A 12,917-nucleotide genomic window follows, 5' to 3' on the forward strand; every position below is an offset into this window, starting at 1 on the left:
AGTGGACGTTCTGCTATTGATTGCAATGGAGCCAGGATTTCCCCCTTTGCAGCGAGGAGAAAGAGCCTCTCCCAAGCTCGCAGCACCTTTGACATAATGTTTAAAAATGTCATTAACAGAACACCTGTACACCACACAGTCCCATTGTGGTCCTACTCCTCCCTCTCCGGCCCTTGGCTGTTCATTGGATTTGCACGTTGTCACTCATTAACACACTAGTAAGCTTGTACGTTCTTCGGGGCAGGGGCGGGTGTGTATAGCACCTAGCGCAATGCAGTGCGGATCCTGGATTGAGACCTCTGGGTATCACCCTAATGACATGACCACCGAGAGATCAGATCAGCCATCTCCTACCAGGCCCACAGTCACGCCATATCCTGTCCCATCATGCCCTTCCTGGTCAAATACCAGGGCATGTTAATGGGCCTTGCAACATACTCTGAAAGACATCGGCTTCAGACGGAGCTCTGATGTCATTTCACCACCTAACAAGTACCCTGCAGGGCAGCCCTGCCTAGAGAGCCTGTCCACAGCCTCCTCTGGAGAGGGCAAAGCGACAGAGCACACCGGCAGGGTCCCTGTGCCAAAGAACCAGGCTGCAAGTTTCGGGCAAGATGCTGCTGCCTTGTCATCCTGAGACACCAGCTGGCAGTGTGGCCATGATCCAAGCTGTGAAACCTCCTAGTGAAGGATGACTTGCCCCTCTCATCAAGCATGCTGCTGTAACTCTCATGATGGATTCTAGTTGGTTCCTCCAGCCTGCCAGCACCCTCTTGCTTGTATCCAGAGGGGTCTCCAGCTAGCTTGTTGCCATCCACACCTCAAGCAGGAGGGAAGGTCATTGCTGGCACTGGTTGGGTCAGATGGAGTCGAGTCTATGCCAAGGGCTGCTGGGTAAAGAGGACAGTTGCCTGGAGCCCAGCGATTTAAAAGGGCTCTGGGCTGCCACTACCATGTATGTGGTGGCAGCCAGAACCCTGGGCCCTTTAAATCTCTGCCAGAGCCCCACACAGCATAATCTGGGCAGTGCCGAGGGCTGGCTACCTTTAGCCCCTCCCCTTCTGCCCAAAGCCCCTCCCCCTCTGGGGGCCCAGAGCCAAGCACCAGCCCTGTCCATGCCTCCTCCTCCCAGCAGCCCCCTAGAAAGCTCCCTTCATAAGAGCAATTGCCCTCTGGGAGCTCTCGAATTCAGGCAGTAAGAACAAACCCAGTGGAGGAAATCTTGTCTGCTCCCAGTGCAGCTCACAGAGGAGCTAACGCCATGTGAAGGCAGCTGGTAGCTCCCCCAGTCCAAAAATAGCTGCTCAGTGTCTATCCCTGTCCCAGAGTAGAGGTAGCAGCTTTTACCCCTGGATCTCAGAGCCTCTCAGACATTCATTAACTGAGCCTGCCTGGATCATTGCAAGGAGGGTTACGGGTTGATATACTCTTTGTATAAATGGGGGAATAATGGGTCAGTGGTTTTCAGAGTGAGTTGCGACCCAGTATTGGGTTGTGGAATGTCAGGCACTGGGCCCCACGGCTGCAGGAGGATCAGATGGCCAGTGGGGGTGTTAAGTCAGTTAACTGCCTGACCTGGGCACCGCAGACTCCACTGCGCCCCAGAAGTGGCCAGCAACGGGCTCAGCTCCTAGGAGGCAGGGAGCGGCGAAGGGGAGAGCGCACAGGGCTCTGTGTACTACCCCTGCCCTGAGCACTAGCTCCACACTCCCATTGGCTGGGAACCTGTTGCTGGCTGCTTCTGGGGCGTAGCCTGGTCTGCCAGGAGAGACAGGAAGCTGCCTTAGCACCCCCTCTGTACTGCTAACCGGGAGCTGCTCAAAGTAAGCTTCCCCTCCTGCCCCAGCCCTGACCCTCCTGCCCCCAAAGCTGGAGCTGCCTCCTACACCCCAAAGCTCTCCTCCTCAGCCCCACCCTGGAACCCACACTCTAGTCACATTATGTTGGGTCGTGGGCATCAACAATTTTCTTCAGCTGGGTCATGAGAAAAACAGTTTGAAAACCACTGGGTGAAGTAACATGTCTAAGGTCAAATAGCAAATCAGTGTCACAGCCAGGGATGTAATTCAATGGTTCTGGCTGCCAGGTTCTTTCTCTAACCCCTAAACCTGCTCCATTCCCCCTCGGCGGGTTAACTCAGACCCAGTGATCGTGGGACATGAGAGGAGTGTGACAATGCTAGGCTGGGACAATCTGATTTAGAAGTTAGAGGAAGTTATTCTGGGGCAAGATCCTAAAGCCAGGTGGAAAGTGTGTTCTCTGGCTAAGGCCGTGCACCCTGAAACTCATTCCAGAGTGACTGAAACCAGCTTTGTACTAAATCCCTGGAAAAGGGGGGGATTTCTTTTGGAAGTGCCACCCTAGCACAATGTTTCACTTCACCTCGCTGCAGTCTTGGAAACCAGTGCCAGTATTCTAAGCCGTGTGAACCGCATGTCATGTAGACATGTAATCCAAGGGGAAATGTCCCCATGGCTGAAGCCAGCTGGCCTTCGAGTGAACAGAAGAAGCACCCAAGGTCGTCGGCCTTGCGTTGGGGTGGTTGGAATCTGCTGCCGGAACTAGCGTCTCTAAATAGAATTGTAGCCTCAGCTTGGCAGCAAGCAACGCAGCGAAGGTCACCCCAGGCCTCTTTGTACAAGCCCCCCGCTTTCTGGAGCATTTGTTGAACCTGTTTTATGAGTTCCCAGATAAGAGAGTTGCCCAAGATCATATAGCAAGTCTGTAGCAGGCCCGTGTCTTTTGAGTCCTACGTCAGTGCCCCTAGGCGCAACCATCTGGCCCAGACAGGGGCGTATGGCAGTTAGCGCTATGTCCGGCGGTGAATATTTGGAGCATTGTGTTTCCATGGAAATTATCATTCCTGAACCCTTTCACTGGGCTTGATGCAGAACGTGGAGTCTGTGGCTTGGTCGCATGCGCAATCAGGGCCCAGCTGTGTCTCCCGATACGCAAGCACAACTTCCTCGGACGTCAGCGAGGCTCACCCACACACGCCGGAGAACACTCCAGTGCTGGCGTGGTGGGAAAGAACCAAAATAGCATCCTGTGGAATAGAGAACTGAATCCGCTCCAGGTGTCCTGCTTTTGAAAGGCCCCTCAGCCCAGCTGCCTATTGGCACCTGCACTCTTGGGCGTGCACAAGTACGCCCAAACCCAGTCGGGGGGCACGTAGCTGATGATTAAGTGGCACCAGTGCTCCCACATGAGTGTAGTGCGATTCAATAATTCTTTCACCCACTGGCTGAAATCTTGGCCCCCTGCTCTGCTCCGATTGCCCCAGGCAGCAGCACAAAGAGGACAGAACCAGGCTGGCTGGCTTCTCAGCCACCTTCCCACAGCCCCTCTGGCAGGAGGTGGGGAGGAGGTGTTGCCGTACTCTGATTATGCCCAGCACCTGGGTGGCTTGCTGGCAAAGTCTGCCACCTCCTCAGAGCTCTAAACCTGCTGAGATGGGTTTAGAGTGCTAAGCACACTCCTGGGATTAGAAAACCGCAGCCAGTCTCTCACCTTCTTGCAGCTAGAGGACGGAAGGGAGGGATGGCTCTGTGGTAGGGCTAAATATCACTGGACTGCACAGGCAGCACATGCTGATTTCCACCATGCTGCCATGACTTTGTGTCATCTGAGTGCCCCCTCGGGGTGCCCCGCCTGCTACCTGGAGGTCACACACTAGATCGCCCACCCCTTTAGTGCTCTGTGACAGCATCTCAGCAGCACCTGTGGGCAGACATCCACGGTGAGAGACACAGGGCAGACCTTCTGTGAAGCTGGGGGAGTGGGCACTTGGTTGGCTTGAAGACAGGGGCTAATAAGCGTTTAGAGCCCTTAGAATTCACACAGTGAAGTTCCTGGAAATGTGTTTGTATTAAGTGTGCAGCTCAGCAGAGCACACTGCCCCCAGGAATGACCGGTGCAGGAGATGGAACTGCAGAGAAAAAGCAAACTACTCCTCCTCCCCACGCTCCTGGTTCCACAAAGTGACTTCAGACTTCTCCCGTTCCAGCACTGCAGATTGCTGTGTTTGGAGGTGGTGGCAGTGGGAACAGCGAGGATTCCTCTAGCTTTGTGTGTCTGGGTTTTGCAAGGTGTATGCCTCTCTTTCCAGCTAGCCATCAAGAAAGGTAGGCACTCGCCAGAGCCTCGAGACATCTGGGTTCTGTTTCTGTGTGTCCCACTCACCTGCTGTGTGAGCATCAGCAAGTCACGTGACTGCCTTGTACCTCAGTTTCCCCTCTCACCACTTGTCAGTCCTGTAAGAACTGAGGATACATCTATACTGTAGCCTTTTTGCGCAAAAACATATGCCAATGAGGCTAAGCATGGACTATCTCTGCGCTTCATTTGCATAATTAATGAGCGCCCAGTTTCACGCAAGAGGCTTTTGCGCAAAAAGGAGCCATCTACACAGCTCCTTTTTGTGCAAAAACCCCCTCTTGCACAAGAGCCATTCTTTTGGAAAAAATGCGGAAGAACGGCTCTTGCGCAAGAGCGGGTTTTTGAGCAAAACCGGGCACTCATTAATTATGCAAATGAGGCGTGGCAATATTCCACACTTAGCCTCATTTGCATATGTTTTGCGCAAAAAGGCTACAGTATAGACGTAGCCTTAGAGTGGGATCTGGATATTGAGAGCTGGCTATGAAACCCATAAACTCTGAGCAGGTTTCCTTTGTGCTTTGTCTCTGTGGCTTAATTTAAATGGAGACTCTTTTCAGCCAGCACAACTTGGGTTGTGATGGCAATTCTGGATAGGTTACAGTAGAGGAAAGGCAAAGGGAGATTTTTATAGGAATGTGGTTCTGACGTGATAGATTAAACTTGGCAGTGGGCAAGAAGCTGAGACACACCACTGTTAAAAACCACTCTATAACCTTTCTAGTAAGGGTCTCAGAATAGTCTGCCAGGATGGGTAAGTATCATCCCATTTACATGTGGGGAAACCGAGGCACAGGTGCTGCTTTCCTTTACTATGACTCACTCTTGGGAGGCAGGAATGGGTTTAAATTACAGAGGGTCAGTAGTTTGGTCAACCCCACAGGGTAGCTGGAGTGGCACAGGTGTCATGGGCCCCATCTGTCCCTGGCTCCACCGAGAGGGTGTTTTGGTATCTTTTGTTCATTATTATTATTTATATTTTTGTAGGGTTACATGAAGCCCTTGAAGCAGCCAGAAAACTCGATCCTCTGTGATCCGTCCTTGGTGGACGAGATATTCGACCAGATCCCCGAGTTGCTGGAGCACCACGAGCAATTCCTGGAGCAGGTCCACAACTGTGTGCAGAACTGGCATGAGAAGCAGAAAGTGGGCGACGTCCTGGTACAGTCTGTAAGTGCAGCAAACCTCCCCCCACACACCACATGATACAGTGCTGGGGGCTCATACCAAGCAAGGTTCGCACTGACTTCAGCAGGAGATAAATCCATATTGACTTGCCCAGCTTCTCTTTAATCCACAGGACACCAGGAAGGTCAGTCCTGTGCCAGATATGGAAGTGAGTCATTATTTGACGAGCAGGGCTAGGGTAACATAAACTAACCACTGTGTCTATAAATGGCAGGTACCATGAGCAGTGAGGCTCTTATGAGAGCAGGAAGCCCAGACGAGAGTGCCAAGTGCGGATTGCACAGCTCTTGCTCATGGGGGTGAGCTGTCCCTCTCCAGACTTTGGAGCTGCTCGGCTGGATAAACCCTCCCCCTCGCGAGTCACAGCTGCACAGCCTGGCATCTCTTTAGAAATGACATGAAGAGGCTGAATCTTTTCATTCTCCTGTAAGGGGTCAGACCCTGCTAGCTTTCCCTGCCGCTGCTCTGGGCTGACACTGGGGAGATCAGGGCCTGGCCTGGCCTGGTGACTGTAGATCCAAATGGCTCGGTTCTCCAGTTTTGCCACCTTAGTTGTGAAAATTCCAGCCAGGTTGGTCTCTGCCTCTGACCTCACCCCATGGATGGGGCCCCCATCAGAATTTAGCTGACGGTGACGTGCTAGGCAGAACAGAATCCAGTTGGCATTGGCCATGAGGAGGTAGATCTCAGGGACTCCTTTCCTGGGAACAGATTTGAAGAGTTTGAGGGTGCTGTTCTACAGGCTCTTGCTCCTGCTGCTTCTCAAGTCTCGGTGAAGGACACGTGGGGAGGTCAGGAGCCCCGGTTCAAATCCCAGCTCTGCCACTGACTAGCCATGTGGCCCAGAGAAAAACACTTCCCTTCCTTCCATCCTTTTTCTCCTCTGTAAGCTGGGGAGCACAACACCCACCTCTCAGAGGGTGGCCAGGCTTATTTAGTTTTTGTGCTGTGCTCCAGAAATGCCAAGCCTTGGTGGAAATAAAAGAGAGAGCATCTGAGATCACTTATGCAACGTGCACAACGTTGGGTGGTTTCTCCAAGAGTGTCCTCAGAGTTCCAGATGTCCCAATTTTATAGGGACGGACCTGGTATTTGGAGCTTTCGTGCACCTCTCACCCCGTCCCGATTTTTCACGCTTGCTCCCTGGTCACCCTAATCTACACTTGTATTAGCAGAAATACTTTCCAATCCTGGCTAACCCAGACAAGCTCCTCCAGGGGTGGAAATGGTGCTCACCCTCATGTAGACAGGACTCCCACTACTACTAGCACTGGGCATGCTGCATCGGGCTTGCTGACAGTGGGACATTTTGTGGCCAATGACCTCTAGTCCAGACTGGCCTAAGTTACCCCTCCTGCCTCCTGATGGCAGACTCCCTGCTTACAGAACATCAGGTCTCAAGCCGGGCAGGCCTGCCATGGGAGGCACAAGCTGTGCACTTTTTCTTTTTTCAAGAGCTCCAGCAGTCAGCCCCGGGCAGCTGGGGCTTGTTCAGGAGGGATGTGTTCACCCGGGTGGTGAGGGGAGGATAAAGGAAACAGCCGGAGTCCCACCACCCCGGAGCTGACAGCCAGAGCCCTGCTGCACAGGCTCTCCTCCCTCGCCTGACTTTCAGTCCCCAATCAGGAGGCAGCCTTGGCCCAGGCTGTCCTTTACCTCCCCATCCCCAATCCCTTCCCCTGGAAGTAGCAGCGCTTCGGCTGTCCCCGAGGTAGCAGCAGCATCACGAAAGTAAGAGTGTCGGTGGGGCAATAAGTCTGCTGTGAAAAGTGATGCTGATGACTATCATTTTTCATATTGTCACCCTTACTTCTGCACTGCTGCTGCTGGTGTGGCTAGGCCCGCCGATGGGGGGGGAGAACCAGGCAACTGCCCCAGGGCCTAGTGATTCAAAGGGGTCTGGGACTCCAGCTGTTGCCGTTGCTGGGCGGTGGTATTACCCAGGGCCCTAAGTCCTTTAAATTGCTGCTGGAGTGCCATGCAGCATGCTCCAGGCGGCTCTTAGGGCTTTACGGAGAGGCAGGGGCAACATGCAGCATGCTTCAGGCAGCGCTGCGGAGAGGGCACTGTGATCTGGGCAGTGCTGAGAGCTGGCTGCACTCGGCCCTGCCCTTTCTGCCTGAGGCCCTCCCCCTTCCAGAAGCTCCCACCCTTGCCAAGGGGTCCAGAATGGCTGTCGGTTCCCCTGGGTATGGCACTGCCTTCAGAGCTGGGTGCCTGGCCAGCTGCCACTGTTCTTCATGCTGCCTTCAGAGCTGGGCGTCCAGCCAGCAGCTGCTGCTCTCAACTCTCTGCCGTCAGAGGTGGGTGGCGGAATTTCTACATGGGAGGTGTAAGCAAATACTGATTCAAATAAGTGGGGACGGGATCAAATCAGGTTGAGAACCACTGCTCTAGAGTTCCTCCAATGGTCACCATGCGGGGATTGCTACAGGTCAGCAGAAGGAGCTCTGCTGCTGGACTTCCATGACTTCTAGAGCTCTGGGCCCTGTGTGCTATGCAACAAGTCAGATCAGAGGATCACGGTGTTCTCATTTGGCCTTGCAATCTGTGACTCTGTGCAGCCGGAGGAGGAAGGTACCGGGCCCTGGTCCTGAATCCTGGTCTTCCTGAGTGCAACACTGTGCTACTGCTTCACATGCATAGGCTGGCGAGGCTGATCATTCCCACAAAAGCCTCTTTCCAAGGCTCCTGCTGTGGCACCAGAGAAGTGTGCAAGCCAGAGTGGGCTTACGGTGCTATCTGGGTTAGGGATATAAAATCCTGTGTCACTAGTTAACCAGTTAAACATGAAAGTTCACCAGTTAAGGAGGGGACCACTCAAGTCCAGCTGAGCTGGAGCAGCCCTGCCCCACCCACCACAGCAGGGGCTGTTCCAGTCTGGTCAGAGCAGCCCCTACCTGTGCCTCTCCCCCCAGGTCTATTACAGACAAGGGCTGCTCCAGATGTCTAGAGCAGCCCCTGTCCGTGGCAGGCCCAATGGAGCTGTAGCAACCCCCCGCCAATGACAGGTAGGCTGTTGCTCCAGTCCCCATCGACTAACCAGAACTGGTAAGTCTGACCTGTTAAGGATGATGCTTATTAGTTAACCGGTTGACCTTTCACATCCCTAAACTGGGTAGGCCGGACGCTAGTGCCTCACTCAAGATAGTGCTATCGGAACAGCAGAAAGGTTTCCCATAGGGAGGCAGGTGTGACAGACCCTGATGGCCCACCCCACTGTGAGTGGGTGTAGGGATGTTAAATTTCAAGTAATCAGCTAATTGAGTAGTCGATGGAATTTTCATCAACTACTCGAATAGTCGATAATGTGGGTGCTCACTATCCCACTGCACCGCAGGCGGGTCTTCTACATTTCAAAGGCAGAGGCGCAGGGGGAAACCCACATGAGCAGGGACCGAAGCTTTCCCCACTCACGCCAGGTCCCAACTGTTGCACCTCTCCTCTTAGAAATCATAGAATCATAGAGTCCTAGAACTGGAAGGGACCTTGAGAGGTCATTGAATCCAGTCCCCTGCCCTCACAGAAGGACCAAGCACCATCTAGATCATCCCTGAAAGATGTCTATCTAACCTGCTGTTAAATATCTCCAGTGATGGAGATTCCACAACCTCCCTAGGCAATTTATTCCAGTGCTTAGCCACCCTGACAGTTAGGAACTTTTTCCTAATGTCCATCCTAAACCTCCCTTTCTGCAATTTAAGCCCACTGCTTCTTGTCCTATCATCAGAGGCCAAGGAGAACAATTTTTCCTAATGTCCAACCTAAACCTCCCTTGCTGCAATTTAGAAATGTACAGGAGCCGCCTGATTCACACAGATTCCCCACTGCGCCTCTTTCTTTGAAATGTACAAGAGCCACTGATGGCTCTTGTACATTTCAAAGGGAGAGGCACAGCAGTCCATACCCCACAGAACACCGTTTCCCCAATACACCTCTGCCTCCCCTGCCCCCTCTTCCCCACCGCAGGCTTTTAAGAGAAACTTGCTCCTCCCACCTTGGTGCCTCTGATTCAGAGGCAGCGGGGGCGGGGAAGCGAGTAGTCGAGTAATCACTTACATCCCTAAGTGGGTGGCCTGCCTGGCTAGACTGCAAGCTATGGGGCAGCATCTGTCTCTCTATGGATGTACAGCTCCTAACACAGTGGGGCCCTGATCCCCACGTTGGCCGTCTTAACGCTGCCATCCTACAGATGGCAAATACCAGCACTTCAGAGAGCCTTAAGACTGGAAGGGAGAATGCCAGGCCCACGTTACCATTAGTGGCCCATCAGACCAGCTGGATTAGCTGTGCCATTGTTTCTGGGAAGGACGCTGTGAATGGAACAGCTGTGACTAGCCTCCTGGGGCACTGTCCTTCCAAAGGGATTCCAGCACAGAGAAGGGACGAGGTGCCAGGCTGGCCGAGGGTAAGGGGGTCTCTGCACAGTCAGCCTCTCTCCCAGTGTGGGTTGCATACAGCCCTGGCCGTCCCAAGCATTTCCAGCTCCGCTTCATCACACAGCATCCCCTGCCCACTGACCTGTGTAATCCCTGTGTGATTGCCACAGCAGCTGCCTCTCTGGTACACCAGCAGGGACAAGCAGACGCTAATGATTCAGTCAAGCTGGGTTTAATTCCCACTCTGTTCCTGGCAATTGAAATGGGAACTGGACTGATGCTGGCACGCTCGCCTAATGAACTGCATGGTGCCCACAGGGCTTTCACAGGTCTCTGCTGTTTGGCTGGAGATGATGGGGGAGGATGGGGGAGGGCACCGGTGGGTAATTAAAAGGGAATGAGACACATTGGAGGCAGAGGAGGTTGGCTTAGCTGGGGCCCTGACAACACCGTCACCTCAGTAATAAACGTGGCACAGGGGAGAGATGCTTTAATGAGTGGGTCACAGAGGGGCGCAGGTGGTGCAGTGGCTGGCGAGATTGCCTGTGGCTCTCTGGAATAGGAATACTAATGGCAACTGTCGCTTGGGGTATTTTTCATCATCTCCTCCCAGCGCGTGACTAGTCACTGCTGTGAACGTAACCCGGTTCAGGGGGGGAAGTCCAAGGTGACCTTCACTACTTACAATTCTGCCCTATGAGTAGCGGTGCTGGGTAGGTATTTGGGGTGGGGTGGGGTGAGGAGTCAGTGCATCAGTGAGTGTCTGGAGGGGAGCCTGAATTTGCTCAAGTTTGTATATCAGAAGAGTTGTCAATGTGCGTTCAAGGGCAACGTTGTGTGTCCAGAGCTTTAGGTATGCACGTGCTTGTGCTTATGCAAAAATGTGAACGAGTTGTAGTGTGTTGGGCGACTTCTACACACATGTGTAGCCTTTTCTTTGCTAGTATTTCCATCCCCACAATGCCTACCAGCACTAAGGAAGGAGCAGGCCCCGCGTGTGCTAGGTGCCGTATAAAGAGTGAAATGAAGAAAACATCAGACAGGATACAACAGGTGAATGAAACAGACAAATGGGAGAGTCTTCTGTTGCAGGGCCAGAGTAAAGAAGGGGGAGGGAAAAGCCCTAGAGAAAAAGCCCTAGCTATCATCTTTGAAAAGTCATGGAAGTCGGGAGAGATTCCAGAAGACTGGAAAAGGGCAAATATAGTGCACAACTATAAAAAGGGAAATAAGAACAACCCAGGAAACTACAGACCAATTAGTTTAACTTCTGTGCCAGGAAAGATGATGAAGCAAGTTATTAGGGAATTCATCTGCAAACATCTGGAAGATAATAAGGTGACAGGTAACAGCCAGCATGGATTTGTAAAGAACAAATCATGTCAAACCAATCTGATAGTTTTCTTTGATAGGATAACAAGTCTTGTGGATAAGGTTGAAGTGGTGGAGAAGTATATATAGACTTTAGTAAGGCATCTGATATGGTCTCACATGATCTTATCAATAAACTAGGCAAATACAACTAAGAAGGGACTACTATAAGGTCAGTGCATAACTGGCTGGATAACCATTCTCAGAGAGTAGTTATTAATGGTTCACAGTCATGCTGGAAGGGCATAACAAGTGGGGTTCCACAGTGGTCTGTTTTGGGACCAGTTCTGTTCAATATCTTGATCAATGATTTAGATATTGGCATGGAGAGTACGCTTATGAAGTTTGCAGATCATACTAAGCTGGGAGGGGTTGCCGGTGCTTTGGAGGACAAGATCATAATTCAAAATCATCTGGACAAACCAGAGAAATGGTCTGAGGTAAATAGGATAAAGTTTAATAAGGACAAATGCAAAGTACTCCACTTAGGAAGGAACAATCCCTTTCACACATACAGAATGGGAAGCGACTGTCTAGGAAGGAGTACTGCAAAAAGAGATTTAGGGGTCACAATGGACCACAAGCTAAATGAGAGACAACAGTGTGACTCTGTTGCAAAAAAAGCAAACATGATTCTGGGATGCATTAATAGGAGTGTTGTGAGCAAGACATGAGAAGTCATTCTTCCGCTCTACTCTGCGCTGATTAGGTCTCAATTGGAGTATTGTGTCCAGTTCTAGGCACCACATTTCAAGAAAGATTTAGAGAATGTCCAGAGAAGAGCAACAAAAATGATTAAGGGTCTGGAAAACATGAGCTATGAGGGAAGTCTGAAAGAATTTGATTTGTTTAGTTTAGAAAAGAGAAGCCAAAGAGGGGACAGGATAGCAGTTTTTAGATATCTAAAAGGGTGTCAAGGAGGAGAGAGAAAATTTGTTCTACTTGGCCTCTGATGATAGGACAAGAAGCAATGGGCTTAAATTGCAGCAAGGGAGGTTTAGGTTGGACATTAGGAAAAAGTTCCTAACTGTCAGGGTGGTTAAACACTGGAATAAGTTGCCCAGGGAGGTTGTGGAATCTTCGTCACTGGAGATGTTTAAGAGCAGGTTGGATAGACATCTCTCAGGGATGATCTAGACAGTGCTTGGTCCTGCTGTGAGGGCAGGGGACTGGACTTGATGATCTCTTGAGATCCCTTCCAGTTCTAATATTCTATTATTCTGTTCTATGATGATGATGCCCAATCCACTGTGCTGTGTTCCTTCTGCAGGTGGCAGCATTTGCTGTTAAGTGACTCACCCAAGTCACTAAGGAAGCTGGTGACAGAGCCAGAAATCAGAGCCAAGTCTTCTGAGTTCAATTCTTCCACCTTAACATCCTTCTTAGGGATGGCTAGATACCCAATTCAGGCTTTGGGGCCAGAAATCCTGTCTTCCCAAATGCTTCCAGTAGCCCTTCAACAGCCTTTCCTGACGCAGTCCCTAAATGAGTATTAATTATCTGTTGTCATAGTGCCTAAAGGCCCCGCTCATGAATCAAGACCCTGTAATGCCAGGGGCTGTATAGACACAGCACTTAAAGTACAGTTGATTCTGTGATAACACATGCCAGCTTGGGCAAGAGTCGTGATGAGGTTTTGAAAGACAGATGCCAGGTTGGAAAGCCGCTGGCAGTCCGATGGCACGGGCTTTGCTGATGGCTGTGTTGGAGAGAGAGATTGACAGTGGTGTTAATTATCCACCTGGCAAACACAGCAATGGTCTGTCTGTGGAATCAGCCAAGAGGCAGGATTGGGTCAAAAAATGGGGCACTGGAACAGGA

At 51.6% G+C, this 12,917-nt stretch overlaps 1 protein-coding gene across 1 annotated transcript in view; it reads left to right on the plus strand.

Annotated features, from left to right (window-relative positions):
* Window positions 1–12,917, plus strand: part of ARHGEF17 (Rho guanine nucleotide exchange factor 17) — a 255,902-nt gene that overhangs the window by 183,141 nt on the left and 59,844 nt on the right. Inside the window, exon 3 of the mRNA XM_014577378.3 lies at window positions 5,146–5,328. Within this exon, the coding sequence (XP_014432864.3) occupies window positions 5,146–5,328 (183 nt within the window). The remainder of the gene's footprint in view (window positions 1–5,145; window positions 5,329–12,917) is intronic.

The sequence above is a fragment of the Pelodiscus sinensis genome, chromosome 1 (genome assembly GCF_052426305.1).
Source record: "Pelodiscus sinensis isolate ZL-2025 chromosome 1, ASM5242630v1, whole genome shotgun sequence".
NCBI lineage: Eukaryota > Metazoa > Chordata > Testudines > Trionychidae > Pelodiscus > Pelodiscus sinensis.